At 29.7% G+C, this 17,182-nt stretch overlaps 2 protein-coding genes and 2 non-coding genes across 5 annotated transcripts; 2 read left to right on the plus strand and 2 right to left on the minus strand.

Annotated features, from left to right (window-relative positions):
* Positions 1-1,797: 1,797 nt before the first annotated feature.
* LOC143910754 (uncharacterized) lies at positions 1,798-16,435 on the minus strand. The gene is made up of 10 exons (XM_077429350.1): positions 16,298-16,435; positions 15,133-15,450; positions 13,499-13,701; positions 11,758-11,901; positions 11,609-11,683; positions 9,762-9,777; positions 2,526-2,705; positions 2,236-2,447; positions 2,006-2,155; positions 1,798-1,937 (listed from the first exon to the last, which is right to left on the minus strand). The coding sequence occupies exons 1-10, from the start codon at positions 16,302-16,304 to the stop codon at positions 1,845-1,847; spliced, it is 1,398 nt and encodes a 465-aa protein (XP_077285476.1). The 5' UTR covers positions 16,305-16,435; the 3' UTR covers positions 1,798-1,844.
* Positions 3,321-3,394, plus strand: TRNAI-AAU (transfer RNA isoleucine (anticodon AAU)). The gene has a single exon. It is a non-coding gene; the product is annotated as a tRNA-Ile (tRNA).
* Positions 4,210-4,281, plus strand: TRNAD-GUC (transfer RNA aspartic acid (anticodon GUC)). The gene has a single exon. It is a non-coding gene; the product is annotated as a tRNA-Asp (tRNA).
* On the minus strand, positions 4,393-7,308 carry LOC143911062 (uncharacterized). 2 transcript variants are annotated; one of them, XM_077429784.1, is made up of 9 exons: positions 7,212-7,308; positions 6,929-7,091; positions 6,689-6,853; positions 6,426-6,614; positions 6,004-6,051; positions 5,639-5,710; positions 5,322-5,530; positions 4,712-4,864; positions 4,393-4,637 (listed from the first exon to the last, which is right to left on the minus strand). In XM_077429784.1, exons 1-9 carry the CDS (start codon positions 7,221-7,223, stop codon positions 4,545-4,547), a joined length of 1,104 nt encoding a protein of 367 aa, XP_077285910.1. In that variant the 5' UTR covers positions 7,224-7,308; the 3' UTR covers positions 4,393-4,544. The 2 variants fall into 2 exon arrangements, with proteins under 2 accessions (XP_077285910.1, XP_077285911.1); XM_077429785.1 differs by having other exon boundaries at positions 6,929-7,126; positions 7,212-7,286.
* Positions 16,436-17,182: the final 747 nt, after the last annotated feature.

Here is a 17,182-nt window from a genome sequence, read left to right on the forward strand (position 1 = left end):
TAATAATAATTAAAATGGTCATAAAGAAAAAGTCGTCAGAGAAATGGTATTATAACATTTCAAGTAATAAATTATATTGTGTTTATTACTTTAGGTGGTTAATATTAATAGTTGGTGGATTTGGTAAATTTGTTTAATTAGATAAGCTACATATACACATCGAAATGTTATAATAATATTAACCCATTTCAGTGTCGTTGGATATTTACTATGTGACAGAAATTGAATCAAAAATCATCAATACCTGTTATAATACATTTGTGTTAATTTTTGTATCCAGAAATAATTCAATTGATAATTACGAAGTTAAGTATCGGTTAGTAGTTAAAACGTGAAACAAATGAAAATATTTTCCTATTTTTTTTAAATGACGAAAGTTTTACCGTCAATAAAATTCTATTGTTTTGTGGATTTTAAATTTAAAACTCATTATTATTCCACTTCTCAAATAATAAAAGATTCTAAATCCATTTTCCGAATATTTTGTATTAACCTTTATAAGGTACTTTAACAAATATTATGACCGCACTATGACGCGACACGTACGTCGGATGCTTTAATGCATAATTTAAGTACTACATGTCGAGGTGCGTCTCGAGGTAAAAAAATAAAATAAAGCGATTTAAATGCGAAATAGGAGTTACAGTTTTTTTTTGTTCTCTAAAAAATAATAAATTTTGTATTCTGTAATAATTTCCCGAAACTATGACAAATCAAATATATGTACATAAGTATGTGTATGTACTATTTACGGGCTAGTCAGTTTATAAGATATCATCATCATTCTCTGCCATTCTCCATCCGTTGCTGGTTGAAGGCCTCTCCAAAACGCTTCCATTCGTCCCTGTTTTGAGCGGTGTCACGACAAATCACTCACGGACTTTACACTCAATATAAAGCATTGTCAAAAAATTTCAATATAAAACATTGTCAAACAAACGAATATGGGTAATACACTATGTTGTCGTCACTAGGGATTACAATACCGAAAGTACCGATACCGGTGGTATCGGTATTTGACCGAAAACAAGTTTTTGGTACTACTGGTACCAAAAATTTATCAAAATAATTACAAACGATTGCAGTGATCGTAATTTACACGTTAATTTGAACTCTTTATGATTTGATACATTTGCAATTGCATCGATCAATAACTATAAGCCGTTGAGTGTAAATTCCGTGAGTGATTTGTCGCGGAACCGCTTTGAGCAGCTCTCATCCCACACATTTTCCTGATTTCATCTATCCATTTCACCTGTGGCCTTCCTTGGACCATTTTAAATTCTCTCGGGTACCAATCGAGCACATTTGTATGAATGCTTTTAGAAAATAATTTAAACTTCAATTGATTTTCTTCGGTTCAGTTTGATACGGAAACAAAAATATAACGATTAATAAAATTATTTGGTCACAGAAATTTACTTTCAGTACGAAACAGTGCAATAGACATCTATTGATAGTTTTGAAAAACAAAAGATAAAACTTAAAATATATTTTCATAGATGTCTGTCTATAAAATGAATGTAATTTTAATCGGGGACCCGAACCGGAACCGAACTGAAATCCGAATACCGGGGTAACCGTTTTATTGCCGGAACGAAAACCGAAATCGAACCGATATTTTTTGGTATTAATTTTTTTTACCGAACAGGAACGAAAACAAATAACGGTTTGGATCCCTGATTTCAATGAATAATCAATGGTTATAAATTTCAAATATTGGTATTTAGAATGTACATACATGTGTATACATTGTACAAATATTGAAATTAAAAAAAAAAAACAAGAATTTATTTTAAATTCAATATATTATGTGATATAATCTGTAGGTATAAATTACTTGTTTAATTATATACATGGACCATAACTTCATATACTTTGAAGCACAATTCTTGTCCTCCATGCGAAATGTAGCAACTTCCATGAGAAGGTTGTACCTGAAATAATTATTACCAATGAATAGACTTTCATAAAAATATGTAAACTATTTAATTTAAAGTACTACCTTTCCAATTGTTAAGACTCCTTGATGATGAGCACGTCCAGCATAAAGTGTTTCACCATTCGCCGTTCGTCCAGCAGGAACAGCACCAGGAGGTATTTGACCATTAGTGCTTGGTACCCATTCAATACGAGGCATATTTTGACAATATAACTAAATCAAAATTGATATTTTATATATTATAAAAGTCATCATAGTTTGACAATGCTAGTGAATGTTAATAAATGTTGAACCTCAAAATTAGTTGTGCTTATTTCTCTTGAATCGTATGCAAAATATGCAATTTTGTGTTTCGGTATAACTTTACATGGAATAAGATCACCATTATGGTGAGCTCTACCAATGTAAATTGGACTACGATCATAATCATAGCCGGCAACAACTGCCTTGTGTTCTAAAGTATAACACGAATGAGCGGTAGTAGGAATCCATGAATATCCATCACCTGAATTATTTTTAAATTTTCATAAATTTATGTGCTAATGAAGTGTATATTACGTTATTGAATAAACTTTTCACTCACTGGATGATGTAGGTTGTGGATTTGGTGGATAACTTACAGGAACTGTTACATGGGATGGAGCCGTTGGACATATAGCAATTGTAGGTGGCTGATGGTGATGATGATGATGTGTATTCGGACGACCAGGTGTAAGATTTACATTTATTGGTGGTGGTTGAAAACCAAAATTCACGTTGAGTCCTAAAAACAAGTGTAAAATTATATGATATGTGCGAAATTACAGATTATGTTTTACATTTTACTAATCATTAATTTAGTAGAAAATTGAAAATGTATAAAAAATATCTTACTCTTGGACATTGTAGCTGCGTATCCAACAAATTATATTCTTGCAATCAAAGTGTCTGCGTATCTAAAACATTGTACTGCCAGCTAATATGGAATATGATAAATATAATGATAAGGATAAGATAAAGTGAATCATTGATATTTTTCATCAAATAATAAATGTTCTGAGAAATCGAGATAAATTAAGTGAATATTTCTTATTTCAACTATTTAGAATTTCCAATTTTTACTATTAAATAGAGAGCGATATTCTTTACATTTTGGGACAGATGCTAAAATTTACAATGTGTAGATGTTAATTAATGCGATTTTTAAATGGGTGGTAAAGATAACTTATGTTTTTCTTAATTTAGTGTTGTATTTTGAATAAAATTCATACACATATAAATCAACATACAGTGAAATATCTGTGAATCATTAAAGTTTATTTTTATTTGTATTTTTTAAAAATAAAGCAAAAAAAGGTGACTAAATTTTTATATCATAAAAAGCGACGAGACACTATCTGGCCCATTAGCTCAGTTGGTTAGAGCGTCGTGCTAATAACGCGAAGGTCGTGGGTTCGATCCCCCCATGGGCCAATATTTTTGTCTCACATTTTTTAAACACCATACAATTTAATTTATTATTAATTATATATTTTTATTTATTGTTATTTAATTTGACACGAATCTAATCTAATATATAATTTCGACAGAGGCTTTGTATGTACATATGTTTGTTTGAATAGTAAAATCCGTAACGTTCTATTTAATTAAAAAACAAATGAAAATTCAAATAAATTTAAATAAAATACAACTAATCAAATAAATTTAATAAAATGTTTACTATTAGATTGGCCATGTTTAAGCGATTTATATTACAAACACCGAGCGAAGCCGGTAAAAACACTAGTTAATATATAATTTCGAAAGAGACTTTGTATGTATGGTTGTTTGGTTCGTAAAATCCGTGGCTTTTAATTTAATAAAAAACAAATGAATATTCAAATAAATTTAAATAAAACAAAAATAATCAAATACATTTAATAAAATGTTTACTATTAGATTGGCCATGTTTAAGCGATTTATATTACAAATACCGAGCAAAGCCGGTAAAAACACTAGTTAATATATAATTTTGAAAGAGACTTTTTATGTATGTTTGTTTGGTTCGTAAAATCCGTGGCCTATAATTTAATAAAAAAATAAATTAATATTCAAATAAATTTAAATAAAACTATTCCAATAAATTTAACAAAATATTTATTGTTAAATTGGCCATGTTTATATTACAAATACCGAGCGAAGCCGGGTAAAAACACTAGTATGTAGTCTATAAAGAAAACCAAAAAAAATCTTTAGTGTAGAAGTTATGACAAAATATTAATAAAATATATTCGCCACATAAGGCACAGTCCTCGGTAGTATAGTGGTCAGTATCCCCGCCTGTCACGCGGGAGACCGGGGTTCGATTCCCCGCCGGGGAGTTTTTTTTTTTTATTTTAATTTCCTTTCTTAATCAATTATAGACAATAACGAAATAATAAATCTTCAAGGAATTATTTTTGTAATACATATTTTCAAACACTGAATTTTTTCATAGCTTAATTTTATTTTAAAAACCACATACATATAATAAGTACATAAAATGGAAATATGATGACGAAATTACAAATATATTAAATAGAAATATGATGAGGTTAAAATAATAAGTACATTAAATAGAAATAAATAATCATAAATTCTTATTTTATACATTTTGCAGTACCATAACCTCATATTCTTCAACGGCAAGTACACCATCGTTATAAATAACATAGCAACATCCTTCCGACTGTTGTACCTATGGACAATGCGTAATGTTAGAATGAAATTGAATTATATCACTTTTTTATAAGTAAAAAACAAATATTAAACCTTTCCCATGACAATGGAACCGTCAGACATTGTAGATCGTCCGATATAAAGATTTTCTCCGTCAGCTGTTTTTCCAGCCAGTACACCATTAGGAGGTGCACTTCCATTTTTACTCTTTACCCATTTTAATGTTGGTGTCACCTTACAGTACATCTAAAATAATAATAATAGGTAAAGTAAAGATTATAATCATTGATATGTATGTATTTAAAAATATAATGAAATATTATCGTAGCTCAAATTCATAACTGTGATTTAGTAAGTATGTATAGCGTGCTGTGAAGAACTTTCATATTGTCAAGAAATTAATTTTTCACTTCAAAAAATGTGGGTGTATTAAAAAGTGAGTATTAATGATTAAAAATTTAAGCATTTTGGTGCTTATTTTTCAATCTGATGCCATATAGTATTATGGTTCAGAAAATGGAATACCTTGATATCTTACATATCTCAAAAAAAAAAATCCAGTCATTCTTCAATAATAAGAAAAAAATCAGATATAGATCAACGGATCATATCGACATTAACCAGTTGAATGTTCATGTTATTATGAGTAATAATCTCCACAAATAAATAATACTTCAAATATATATATGTAAGTAATACACACCTCAAAATTTGCTACAGGTTTATTTCTCATATTATGTGTAACATAAGCACACTTTTTGCTCGGAACAATTTTACATGGCAGTATTTCAGATTCTTGACGAGCTCTTCCTACAAATATGGCATCATTTCCTTCATAGCCGACTAGAACAGCCTTTTGTTGCAATTTACTGCAAGCATTTATATCAGTTGGAATCCATGCATATCCTTCAGCTGTAATATATACATACATATGTTTATACCATTTATATTGAAAAAAATGTCATCATACTGATTAATCATAAAATAAGTGTGTTTATAATTTGAGAAAGCTATACATACAGTTTATCAACATAAACGGTTGTTGATTTTTCGCTGGTGGACGTTCAAATCCCAGTGCTGCATGCGAAAATGCTGTAAATATACACTTTCAATAGATATGTTTATTTTTATTACTAGCATCTTCTTATTAGGGTTTGAATCCACTCATATATAGCTAATTTATATGTATATTTTGATTATAAATTATGTGTCAATGAATAAAATAATTTGATTACATGCATATATTATTATATTGAAAAACACTAGTATTTGAAAAATTACTTCAAAATTGGTCTACATCTTGTCTTAAAACATAAAATAAGTGCCATAAACTTATTTACATTTTCACTACTTTATATGAATACAAATTCAAAGAAAACAATTACCCAAATCTTGTTGATTGATCTGCCGCCCAAATGATTGATCGTCAAATCCTAAAAATGTGTATTTAAAATTTTTCACATACAAATTACATATATAAAGAAATATAATAATGCTATTTCAGAATAAAAAATTATAATTAAAAAATAATTTATTTGACTACCTGCCATCGTGCTGTCGTATATAGTGTTAGATCTTTCTAGTAAAGCACTTAACTATTAATTTGAAGTGTATAAATATAATTGCGCACAGCTCTAGTGTAAAATTCTTATCAAGTAAAATATATGGAAGGATAAGATAAGTTGATTTGTCATAGGAGACTTTTAAGAAAAACTTTGATAAATCAATTTCATGAAAATTATATGAATCATTGTTTAAAGATTTTTTTTTATTATTATTTTAAATTTTAAATTATTTTAAAATGCACCTGGATAATCTTTCTCTGGAAGTGGAAGACATTTTCTTGTTGCTGGCACAGGAATTTTCAAAGTTTTTTTTTCAGAGTCAAGATTCAAAGAAATTTTAGGTGTAGGTTGATCTTTTGGTGGTTGTCTCATTGCAGGTATAGTTCGACGCAATGTTGGTTGAGGTGGAACACTACTGGCTTCCTTTGTATCTGAAGTATTATAGTTGAATTTTAAGTTTGCAATATAGAAAATCTTTTTATTTTTAATCAAAAATAATATTCACTTTGTGAATTGGTATTTGATTTAGTATTTTCTGAATCAATAATTGGCATAACATGTAATTTTATTAGATTGGCAATAAGATTTCTAGTGTTTTTGTCTAGCAAGTCTTTCTTAGATATCCCAGCATTTTCAAAAAAATCTTTTAAATGTAGTTTTGATGATGAATCTATATTAAAAAAACATACATACATTGTTATATCAAGAATTTGTTTATTATTTGAATAATTGAACAAAATTTAACTTGGAGTTTCTTGTGGAATTTCTTTGAATGATTTAGGACCACTATGATTTTTTATAAAATCTAGTATGAATTTTCTAGTATCGTCATCATTTAGTTGGGAACTTGTTACTCCAGATTTTTCTAAAAACTCTTTTAAATCTTCTCCGAATAAATCCATTGTTTTCTAAAAGTATCATATGTGTGTAGGTTAGAAATTCACTAAAATACAAGCGATTTTGGGCTATTGAAAATAATTTCGAAAAAACAAGATGATGACGATAGTACCAAATAAAATGTATCTTACTCTTTCATCCATTATTATCTAAAAAAAACTTAGTATTTAATACTGTCACTCTCTGCGTTCGGAAAACGAATGGTTATTGTCATTTCTAGTTATGTATGCACATGTAATTACATGTATCTCCAGGAAATGATATCAGTATTGATAAAAACCGCAAAATGTCAAAACGAATGCCGATTGCCGTTTACAGTTTTAATAATCAGTATTTGAATGTATGTTATTATATAGAACTAACCCATGTCAAATTCTAAAACTGTATGAAATTCTTATATAAAAAGTTAGTTATCGTTTATTAAGGTCGAATAAAAAATATTGCTTGAATTATGTATTTAACCAAAAAAACTCATACTATTGCAAATTATACGATATTTTTTTATATTGTACATATAGTGTATTTAATATAACGTCTATAATAATTAAAAATAGAGGAAAACTATACCAATAAAATTTTAACATTATACAATATTTAACATTAAGGTAAATTATAATTTCATTTCGATTTGAATTTCTATTTCAAAACACTTCTGACCTACATCCATATATGTAATATTGTCATATTTAAATGTATGTATAATACATATACGCAAACTTTAGTATTTATACATACGTATATTATATAATATAAGCATATACAAAGAAATATATGTGAATTTTGTAAATGATTTTTTATATATGTACATTTTTTTACCTGGGAATAAAACACAATGATAATTTAATTTCAATTTAATATATATTTCATATTGTTTAACAATGAATTCAGTATTTTATACAATTACACAATAGTTCGGTTATCAAACAATATTAATGATTAAAGTGCTTGGATATTTATTCATTTCTCGGTTGGAATCCACCTTGGTAAGGTGACATTCCTGGATACGAAGGTCCAGGGACATATTCGGGTGGACGATGTAACGGCCCGTGACTGTTATTAGGCATCTGCTGTGGATATTGAGGGTAATTTGGGTAATTTGGATAGTTCGGATTTGTTAGTGCACCATTATCTGGCGGTGGATATTGTAATTGAGGATATTGCGGTGGAAAATTAGTTAATGCTCCATTATCTGGTTGGGGATAACCTTGCGGACCCTGAGGATACCAACGACCTGACTCATCCATTATATCTAAATTAAAAAAAAAAATCACGTTAATTCGAATATTACCATTAAAATGAAAAACAATACAGTGTGTAAAAATACTCACTATGTATGTAAGTTCAACAAGCAGTATGAGCACGATGAAACACAAGTGCTGGAAGAATCGATAGTCACACTTGTTATGTACAATAGATAAAATGGACTAATGGCCGTCGAAGGATAACAATAATCTATTTTGATATTATGGAGGATGAACGAATGAGACGACTGGCATGTTAATGCACGTGTTTATTATATGACAGCTGAAGACAGAGTGAGTAGCAGCTCTCCGAACCCAGCCGGGTTGGTCCCCACTCGCAGGAAGGCAACCAAACTCGACCATGTCGTATAAGCGAGCCGCCACAATATCTAAGATAATTGATATCTCTGTCAATTATCTTGTTTTTAAATGAAATATTGTATTGTGACAAATAAATTGTATTGTGACAAATAAATTGTATTGTGACAAATAAATATATCCGTTTCCATCTCCATCTCCATATCGAGCAAATCGTCATCGTCAGTCCCAGGTTCTTCTAACAAATTTAATATGTCTCCAACAGTTAAGTCTTCATTAGATCTGAAATGGGCCCAAAAATTGGCGTTAGATTTTGTGTATATATAACAAAAAAACACCAAAAACATCGAACAGTAATCAAAATAATTTGACACGGGAAAAGACTAGCGTAGCCATATGGATACGCAAGCATTTGGGATTGAATTATAGCTATACAATACATATTTGAAAGCACCTAAGTATGTACATTTATAGCACTACACATTGACATAATAAATGTATTCATAAAAGTAATGAAAGGCATTTAAAAGTTTAAAAATAAATGCACTTACGTTTTCGAACAGTCCATTTTTGGTTAAAAATTTCAACCACAAATTGTAACTCCTCTCTTTGTTTCTGGTAGCTGTTCCCTCCACTGTAGCACACCAATAACTGTCAAGCGTATCCAAAGGGACAAAACTCGCGCAAAAAAAACCGTATTCAGGTATAAGTGGGGGCGCTGGGGATTTAATTTCGCCATTGCATATACTGTTGCCGTATGGCTACGTACGTACTTGGAGGGCTTTAGTCCGACCGCTGTACTCTGTGAGGTGGATTACATGCCGTCTCGCTTGCACCTAACACATTACGCGTTACAACCATATACACAATGAAAGCATTTAAATTGCAATTACTGCTTGAGTTAGTACGTTTAGATAAAAAAATAAAAATATTGAGATAGAAAACCAATCCTTATAAACGTGGTGAAATAAAAAAAATTGCCAAATAAATGAAAAATAACACGGGAAAAAAAATATATTTTTGACTTTTAAAATTCGCTAGACAATTAATTATAAGTATTTTGAAGCAATGAAATATCACAATCAATAGAAAAAACATCTGACTGTTGATTCCTATACTCACTTGGAGCACAGCAATACTAGATTTTGAGTTAAAAACCGCAAAAGCCAAAAAACTTTAAAAATCGCGCATTTTTTTAAACGCTCATATCTCGTAAACGATCACTAACCAACAAAAATCATTATCATATTCGAATTCAGTAGGTCAAAGTTAGTAAAGATTGGTTAGTCTCCGCTCTGGTAACTCAAAAACATGATTTTTTGTTGCTCAGTGTTATTAATAATAAAGTTCACGATTTATAACAGATTGAAAATTAAAAATATATATAATCCGGAATGTTCCAAGTTTATATTATAGTTTTTATTTAATTTTACTTTACTTTTACCACATAATTTTGTTTTAATTTTTTTTCAATATATGTATGTAATTCTTGAAAGCTCTTTTTTTTCCTTCATTAAAAATTCCTTGGCACGCCTGACATTCAGAAAATAATAATTTGGAAATTTTGGCACGAGAACGGAAAAAGGTTCGCTACCCCTGCTTTACTACATTGCAAAATCATGTTTTTGCACAAAACTATAAATAAATATTTGTATTTCAACCACACGGACACACCTGGACCGCCCCTAGAGTTAATCGATATATCTATTTTTAATTTTTATATGAAGAAACTCAATATTAAAAAAAAATAAGAATTCGTAAGAATTCTCATCCTTGTTTCCAGAATGTCCACATACAAAGAGGTACGTATATATAAATTGTTTTATTGCAGTATCCATGTACCAGATCCGTTCCTCCGGATTCCTTTTCCTATGACTGTTTACGATTCTACATACATGCGCCACAGTGAAAATATGAAATGATCTTCATGCTACTCTTTAAACTAATACAAAACAAGTGTCATCCTAGGTTGCACCGCCCCTAGAAAGAGAACCTGTGTGGCGCGCCAGATTCAAAATAATTTATTAATTGAATAAAATACTTGTTTTATTAGGGAACGCGTTTATGTAAGTATGTGTATTTGTGTGGCACAGACTCGTGTCCTAGCAAAAAAAATCTAGCCTGTTTTTTTTTGTATCGTCTATGACTGTCGAACGTTATCTTCTTATGCACACTCACAGAATAGGACTATCAGATATGCACATACATGTACATATGTATATACATATGTATGTATGATATGTTTAAAGTACATAAGTACTAAGTGGGTCTACGTGACGAGACAGAATGTTAAACGACAGAAAACGCAAATATTGGAAGGCAAAGATCGAAAATCGAAAGATCAAAAAAAAATGGTGCATGGTAAACGGTACATACTCACGTACATACTCACTTAATTTGCACGAGCAGGATACAACAGGAACAAGAGGAACATGCTTTTCCTCACGTATTCTGCGCGCGCACATTAATACGGGAGGAAAAGCCTGTTCCTCTTGTTCCTGTTGTGTCCTGCTCGCGCAAATTAAGTGAGTATGTACCGTTTACCATGCACCATTTTTTTTTGATCTTTCGATTTTTGATCTTTGCCTTCCGATATTTGCGTTTTCTGTCGTTTAACATTCTGTCTCGTCACGGAGACCGGTACTAAGTAGGGGATTAGATATGGAATTCTTGGAAAATTTATTTGTCCAAAGCGATCAATCGTCGCGATAATTTAGATACATGTATGTATTGTGAGATCATTTTTGTTTCTTTTCAAATCAAAAAGATTAATGAATCCATTGTTTGCTGCCTTTTACAATGGCAAATTTTTATTTGGATTTTTTCTGTAATCACAGAAATTCTTATAAACAACATACACAATTGTTTCAATGTACATTTAATTGATTACAAAATCGAAATACAATAGAATGCAATAAAATATTCATGCCACCTTATTTAAGAAACTTTTAAGAGGTTCAATTGATTACAAGAACTTCATAATCTGCAGCGCTCATTTCTTGCCCGTCAAATGGGTAATAGCAGCATCCGTGACTACGTTGAACCTGCAAATAAAGCATAATAATTAACGCCATATAGCATTTTTCCATCATTGTACAGTATATATGTACACCCTTACTTTGCCGGGCGTCATGGTTCCACCATGGTTGACACGGCCAAAATACAACACTTCTCCATCAGCTGTGTTACCTACTTCGACGGCACCGTCCGGTATCTGACCACCACTACAGAAGTTCCATGAAACAGTTGGTTGACACAAAACCTAGAATTTAATATTAAATGAACATTATTTATTTATTTTGTTATAGTATACTTTTAAAATTGCTGTAGTTACAACCACAAGCCACATAGGACTCACGCATATCACCTACACATGTCTATAATTAATGTGTTTATAAATGTCCAGATACACTTTCTGTATGGTTATTTGTTGTTAATATAGCAAAAAGACAATACATAAGCTACCCAAATCTTATTTCCTGATATGCAACGACAAAAGCGAGTTAAAAAAAGCGTTAAGTTTAATAACTACCCCGCAACACGGTAAGCAGCAACAGCAGCACCAACACGAAGAACTTTCCTGTTCATCCACAACGATAACCTAGATGTAAAAAAATTTGTGGATATATCAAGAACGAATATCGCTCTGTATAAAGAGTTTAAGCAAGAAATCTTCAGATTCAGTCTTCATCACAAATAGTTTTAATTTTTTTGAAGACTTTTCTGGGAATTAATATTTTTTAGGGTTACCATACTTACTAAATTGAATAGTGTACAAGAAAACAATAGTTTATATACACTTTTCCATTTATTACTGCTTATCCTTATTATTAATTTATAAATTAATTAAAATCATTATCTGCAAGAATATTTTTTAAAGAACACACAAGAAAAAAAATTACTTAGTTGTTACTTATGTATAATATTTCTAATTAGAAATTAAAATGAGTTTTTTTTTAATAATTTAAATTTTTCAGATGATATGTTTTTCAGTACCTACTATTTATTCTACATCCAAAGTTCTACAGTAAAAAAATATTTTTGGTAGAAATTTAGAGTATTTGATAGATCATAAATTATCAGCTTTTTTAATACATTAAATTCAGCTTATCAGTAGTCGAAAATAAATATCTTATCAGAGTCCATATTAAAACAATAAAATATGCACTAGTGCTTAAAATGATTTTTTAATAATTGAGATTTTTAAAATCAATTTTATCAGTGTAACTGGGAGGGTCAAATCTGCATTGGCATCCCCTTAATCTGAACAAAGTATGAATTCTAGATAAGAATGAAATTAATTATAAAGAATATATAAATAATCTTTATACTTATATGACTTATATTAACAGACCACAAATAAAATATTTTATTTACTGAATACCATTTGTAACAACAAAAATATGGGCATTTTATAAGTACCTCCCATTTTCAAATTCTGGTGAGTTCATTGAAATTTATACCAAAAAATAATGCAAGATTTTTAAAACTTAAAAAGTAGAAATGTAAGTAAAAGTAGATAGTAGAAGGGTAACCCTATATTTTATAGATTTGGATCACTTTTCAAACTCTCAAGCCATGACTTAATTTTTAAATACAATAATCATGCAAAGCATTAGTAATACCAAACGACACAAATAAAACTATAACAAATGCAACTTATTTCATCAATTGTACAAAGAAACTACTCACAAATTTAATTTTATGAATATGTTATGTATATGTTATAATCATTTTATGAATTATGGTTTATTATACCAACTTATGATAATAAGTTGCAATTATTAAATTTGAAATTTTATTCAAATATACACACATGCATGCATGGTAATAGCTAGAAAATCATTAATTATATTAACCTCGAATTGGTCTTTCACAACTTCTTGACCACCATATGAAATGTAAGCAACCTGCTTCGAAGGTATGACCTTCGCTGGTATCATATCTCCTAAATGATATGCTCTACCAGCATATAGTTCACTTCCATCTGTATCATGACCCACCAAAAGAGCTCCAGTCAAGGTGCAGTTTGAGCAGCTGGCTCCAACCCATTTGTAGTTTCCTATAAAAGAACAATTACATTATATCTGCATTGTTTACATTGTAGATGATATGTGAGTGGCAAGATTTGAATTTGAAGTTAAATTCAGCTAATCTAATATTTCACTCTGGTATCTTAACTTTAAGGGTATTGAAACGAATGTCGATAGGAGGTATTAACCAGTGATTACGATAAAATATAATGAATGGCGATGGTAATCATTCTGAATCTGGTGCTCAAAGTTAGATGCATCAGCATGATCATCCCAGTATCCTTTGCTGTTTGACTTTTTCTTGTTACTAGGAATATTTAGGACATGCATTTATATTGATTATTTCCATTTTTTTTTTAATAAATGTCAACGTTATCTTTATCTTTGAACAAACACTGTCTGGCTTTTTTATCTGTTTCAAATAAAATTCACGATAAATCATCGAGTATTAGCGATAAATATATAAAATTATAGTTTATAAAGCTCTTATGATAAAATAAAATACATGGAATTAAATTTAAATGTTAGACCGTGTTACGGAGTCCAATACGTATTTACATATTTACTTATATTTTTAATATACATATGTATGTACATATGTATATGCTACAGACACAGTGTGAAATGCGTTAGTGCATAAACTAACTAAAACTGGTTTCATTCACCGAATTTCTGAGAAACGAAATGACTATTAAATAGAATTTATTATTATCTAGTCTAGAGTTCTGAACTAGCGATTCTTAACCGTAAGTCGCGAAAGGTTTGAAGGATTGAGAATACCTAAACTTATGCTTAATAGTTTTTGCATGAGTAAACTAGTTCATGTGTCAATTTATTCTTCTGTGTACAATATGACTGGCTAGATTGGTTCGTGTATAAAAAAACTAGTATGTTCTTGATCGAATAAAATTTACAATTGGAATGTAACAAATACATTTACAACACTTGAAACTTTAACTGAAACATACATACATATATACATAGATTAATAAATTTAAATTGGATGTAATCGTACATACAATTTGATAGAAATAAAGGGAGAGTGGATGGAAATTACAGATTATGAAAAAACAACTGTTTTAAGTATTTTTACCATCAAAGCGTCATATTTTTGTATGCTTATGAAAAATTTAAAATAACATAATAAGTAAATCCAATTTTTTTGATAAAAATACCATCTTCAATTCTAGTTTACTCAAAAACTTCATCTGGTACTAATCAGTAATACCTAATAAACGATGGGTGGAATTTATCTTATCTGCATAATCTCAAACACGAAATTTCGAAATCGTATCACTAAATGGACGAAATAATCTTGCAAAATACGCATAGCTTGCAATAATTCTGTTTAGTTTTTTTTTTTATAATAATTTATAGCACATGCTAAAACGATCAGATCTTGGAAATAAATATTATTTGGCTAAATTATAATTAGAAAATTTCCCTAGACATTCCCTTACCTAGATTAGATTTCTTTCCGATAGCACTGCCACAGATTTTTTCCTTATCTTGGTCGGTGTCGGAAACGATGTCAGGAGAGGATAATTCTTGAGGTGCATAAGTAAGGGAATGAGGATCGAACGACGGTTGATATATGAATCCAGGTGGTGGAGGAATACGGTCTTCAGGATCACAAGTAGTTACGGGGTATGACAAAAGAGGTGGTGGATGATAAGTATTTGGTGGAAAGTTTGGGTAAGGGTTTTGGGGCTGGTTTGCAAAGACCGGGTATGGGTGTAAGGCTCGTTCAGGATAAGGTGGGGTTTTGGGAGGAGAACCTGAACAAAATGAGTTTATCTTACTATTCGATAATTACATATGAATTCGATATTAGCAATTGCTACAAAAATTATAAGCCGTTAATACATATATAAGTTTTTAATTTATCGAAATCACAAAAAAAAGCAACACTGTTTTCAATTGATTAATAATGTTAGTCGAAATTAAAAAAGATTGAACGTGTATCAGGTCACTTATGAAGAAATTCACATAATACACATACATACATATAGGAATGCAACTTCAGAAAAGAATAACTCACACTACTAAAAATAAAATGTACATATAATGTTTATTGTTTAATTACTTCAAAAACAAATATGTTAATAATTGTACAATTATTTTCACCTCATGAAGGTGAATTTAAAAAATTTGATGAACAGTTTTAAAATGTATAGGAAAATAACGTATGTACATGGAACTACACATATTAGTAGCCAATAATTGTAAAAATCTTATGTTTTGAGTACATTTAAGGTCTAACCACACTAGGCGACAGTGCGCTTAATGGAAACTCTTTTTGAGAGGAGAAAATATTTCCCCTTTACTGATACTAATCGGAATATAAAATACGCTTTAATGAGATAAAAACAGACGGACAAATATGCGTATAATAAATTTAAATAACAAAAATAAAACTGCTTTATATTATACATATTTTGGATAATGTTATAGCATAAAACCATTAGCTGTTATCAGAAAGAGTACGTATTTATACACATAAGTAAATAATAATTTTTCTAGTTCTACATTTTGAATTATATAGCACCACTGTTATTATTTTGTTAGTGTGAATTTATTTGAAGTCACATATTAATGACAAAATAAAAATTGAAGTTGACTTACCACTCATGTTTGCCAGTAAGAAATAAACTAATCGGAGCTTCGTTACCTAAATGTACGTTCACTTTTATCTATTGATAACAAATAGTAAGTGGAAAAATACAAATGATGTTGTATGGGTGGTTTTATCTTTTGTCAGCAACTCATCAAATATTTGAACAAGCTGATAATTGGAATTATCGCAAGCTAACCTCAAACCGAGCGGCAGGTGACCGACTTGTAATGCAGCAGAATCATACCTGATTGTAATACTGAGTACAATTCGTCATACACTTTATTGCCACATAGGTAGATTTTCAATGGATGAAAGTGACATCATTCTGAAACAACGCTATAAATAGTTCCATGTGTTTTTCATCTCCATATTAAATTTTGTTATTCTTATATTTTTATTCTTTAAATAAAACCTAAACGCGGAACACATTTTTAAAATACATATAATCGAAGATGAGACGGGAAAAATAAAATTTATATTTTAAATGATATTGATTGAATTACATAAAAAATTAGCTGAAATAGTTATGTACATATGTATATGATTGAGTTACTTGAAAGGCAGAAATTTCGATTGTATGAGAGGCCTAATGAATGAAATTAAGTCAAAGAGAAGGTTTTGAGAATGCATTTTCATATTAAATATTGTGGGAGACTATTAAAACTGAATTATCGTTATAGCATAAAGTTATTATAGATGACACAGATTACACAATTTTTTCAATTTACTTATTTTTTTGATTTAATCTAGAAAATTATAAATTACATATTTTTAAACATAAATAAACATATTTTTTATTTGGAAACATCTGTCATGTGCACTAAATGTACAATGTCAATCAACAATTGAGACTAGAGTTTTCTATTTGTTTCTATGAGCGTGTAGTGTGGTAA

Source organism: Arctopsyche grandis, chromosome 4 (assembly GCF_051622035.1).
Source record: "Arctopsyche grandis isolate Sample6627 chromosome 4, ASM5162203v2, whole genome shotgun sequence".
NCBI lineage: Eukaryota > Metazoa > Arthropoda > Insecta > Trichoptera > Hydropsychidae > Arctopsyche > Arctopsyche grandis.

Bases quoted from the DNA above. Each gene is read 5' to 3' on its own strand.
- LOC143911062 (XM_077429784.1), bottom strand. The intron at 6,615-6,688 runs GTGAATATTATT...ATAATACTTCAG, and splicing joins ATCAAATACCAATTCACAAA to ATACAAAGGAAGCCAGTAGT. The intron at 4,865-5,321 runs GTGTGTATTACT...TTATTATTTTAG, and splicing joins AACCTGTAGCAAATTTTGAG to ATGTACTGTAAGGTGACACC.
- LOC143910754 (XM_077429350.1), bottom strand. The intron at 11,902-13,498 runs GTTAATATAATT...ATTAAATTCTAG, and splicing joins TTGTGAAAGACCAATTCGAG to GTTTTGTGTCAACCAACTGT. The intron at 2,156-2,235 runs GTTCAACATTTA...ATTTTGATTTAG, and splicing joins TAAGCACAACTAATTTTGAG to TTATATTGTCAAAATATGCC.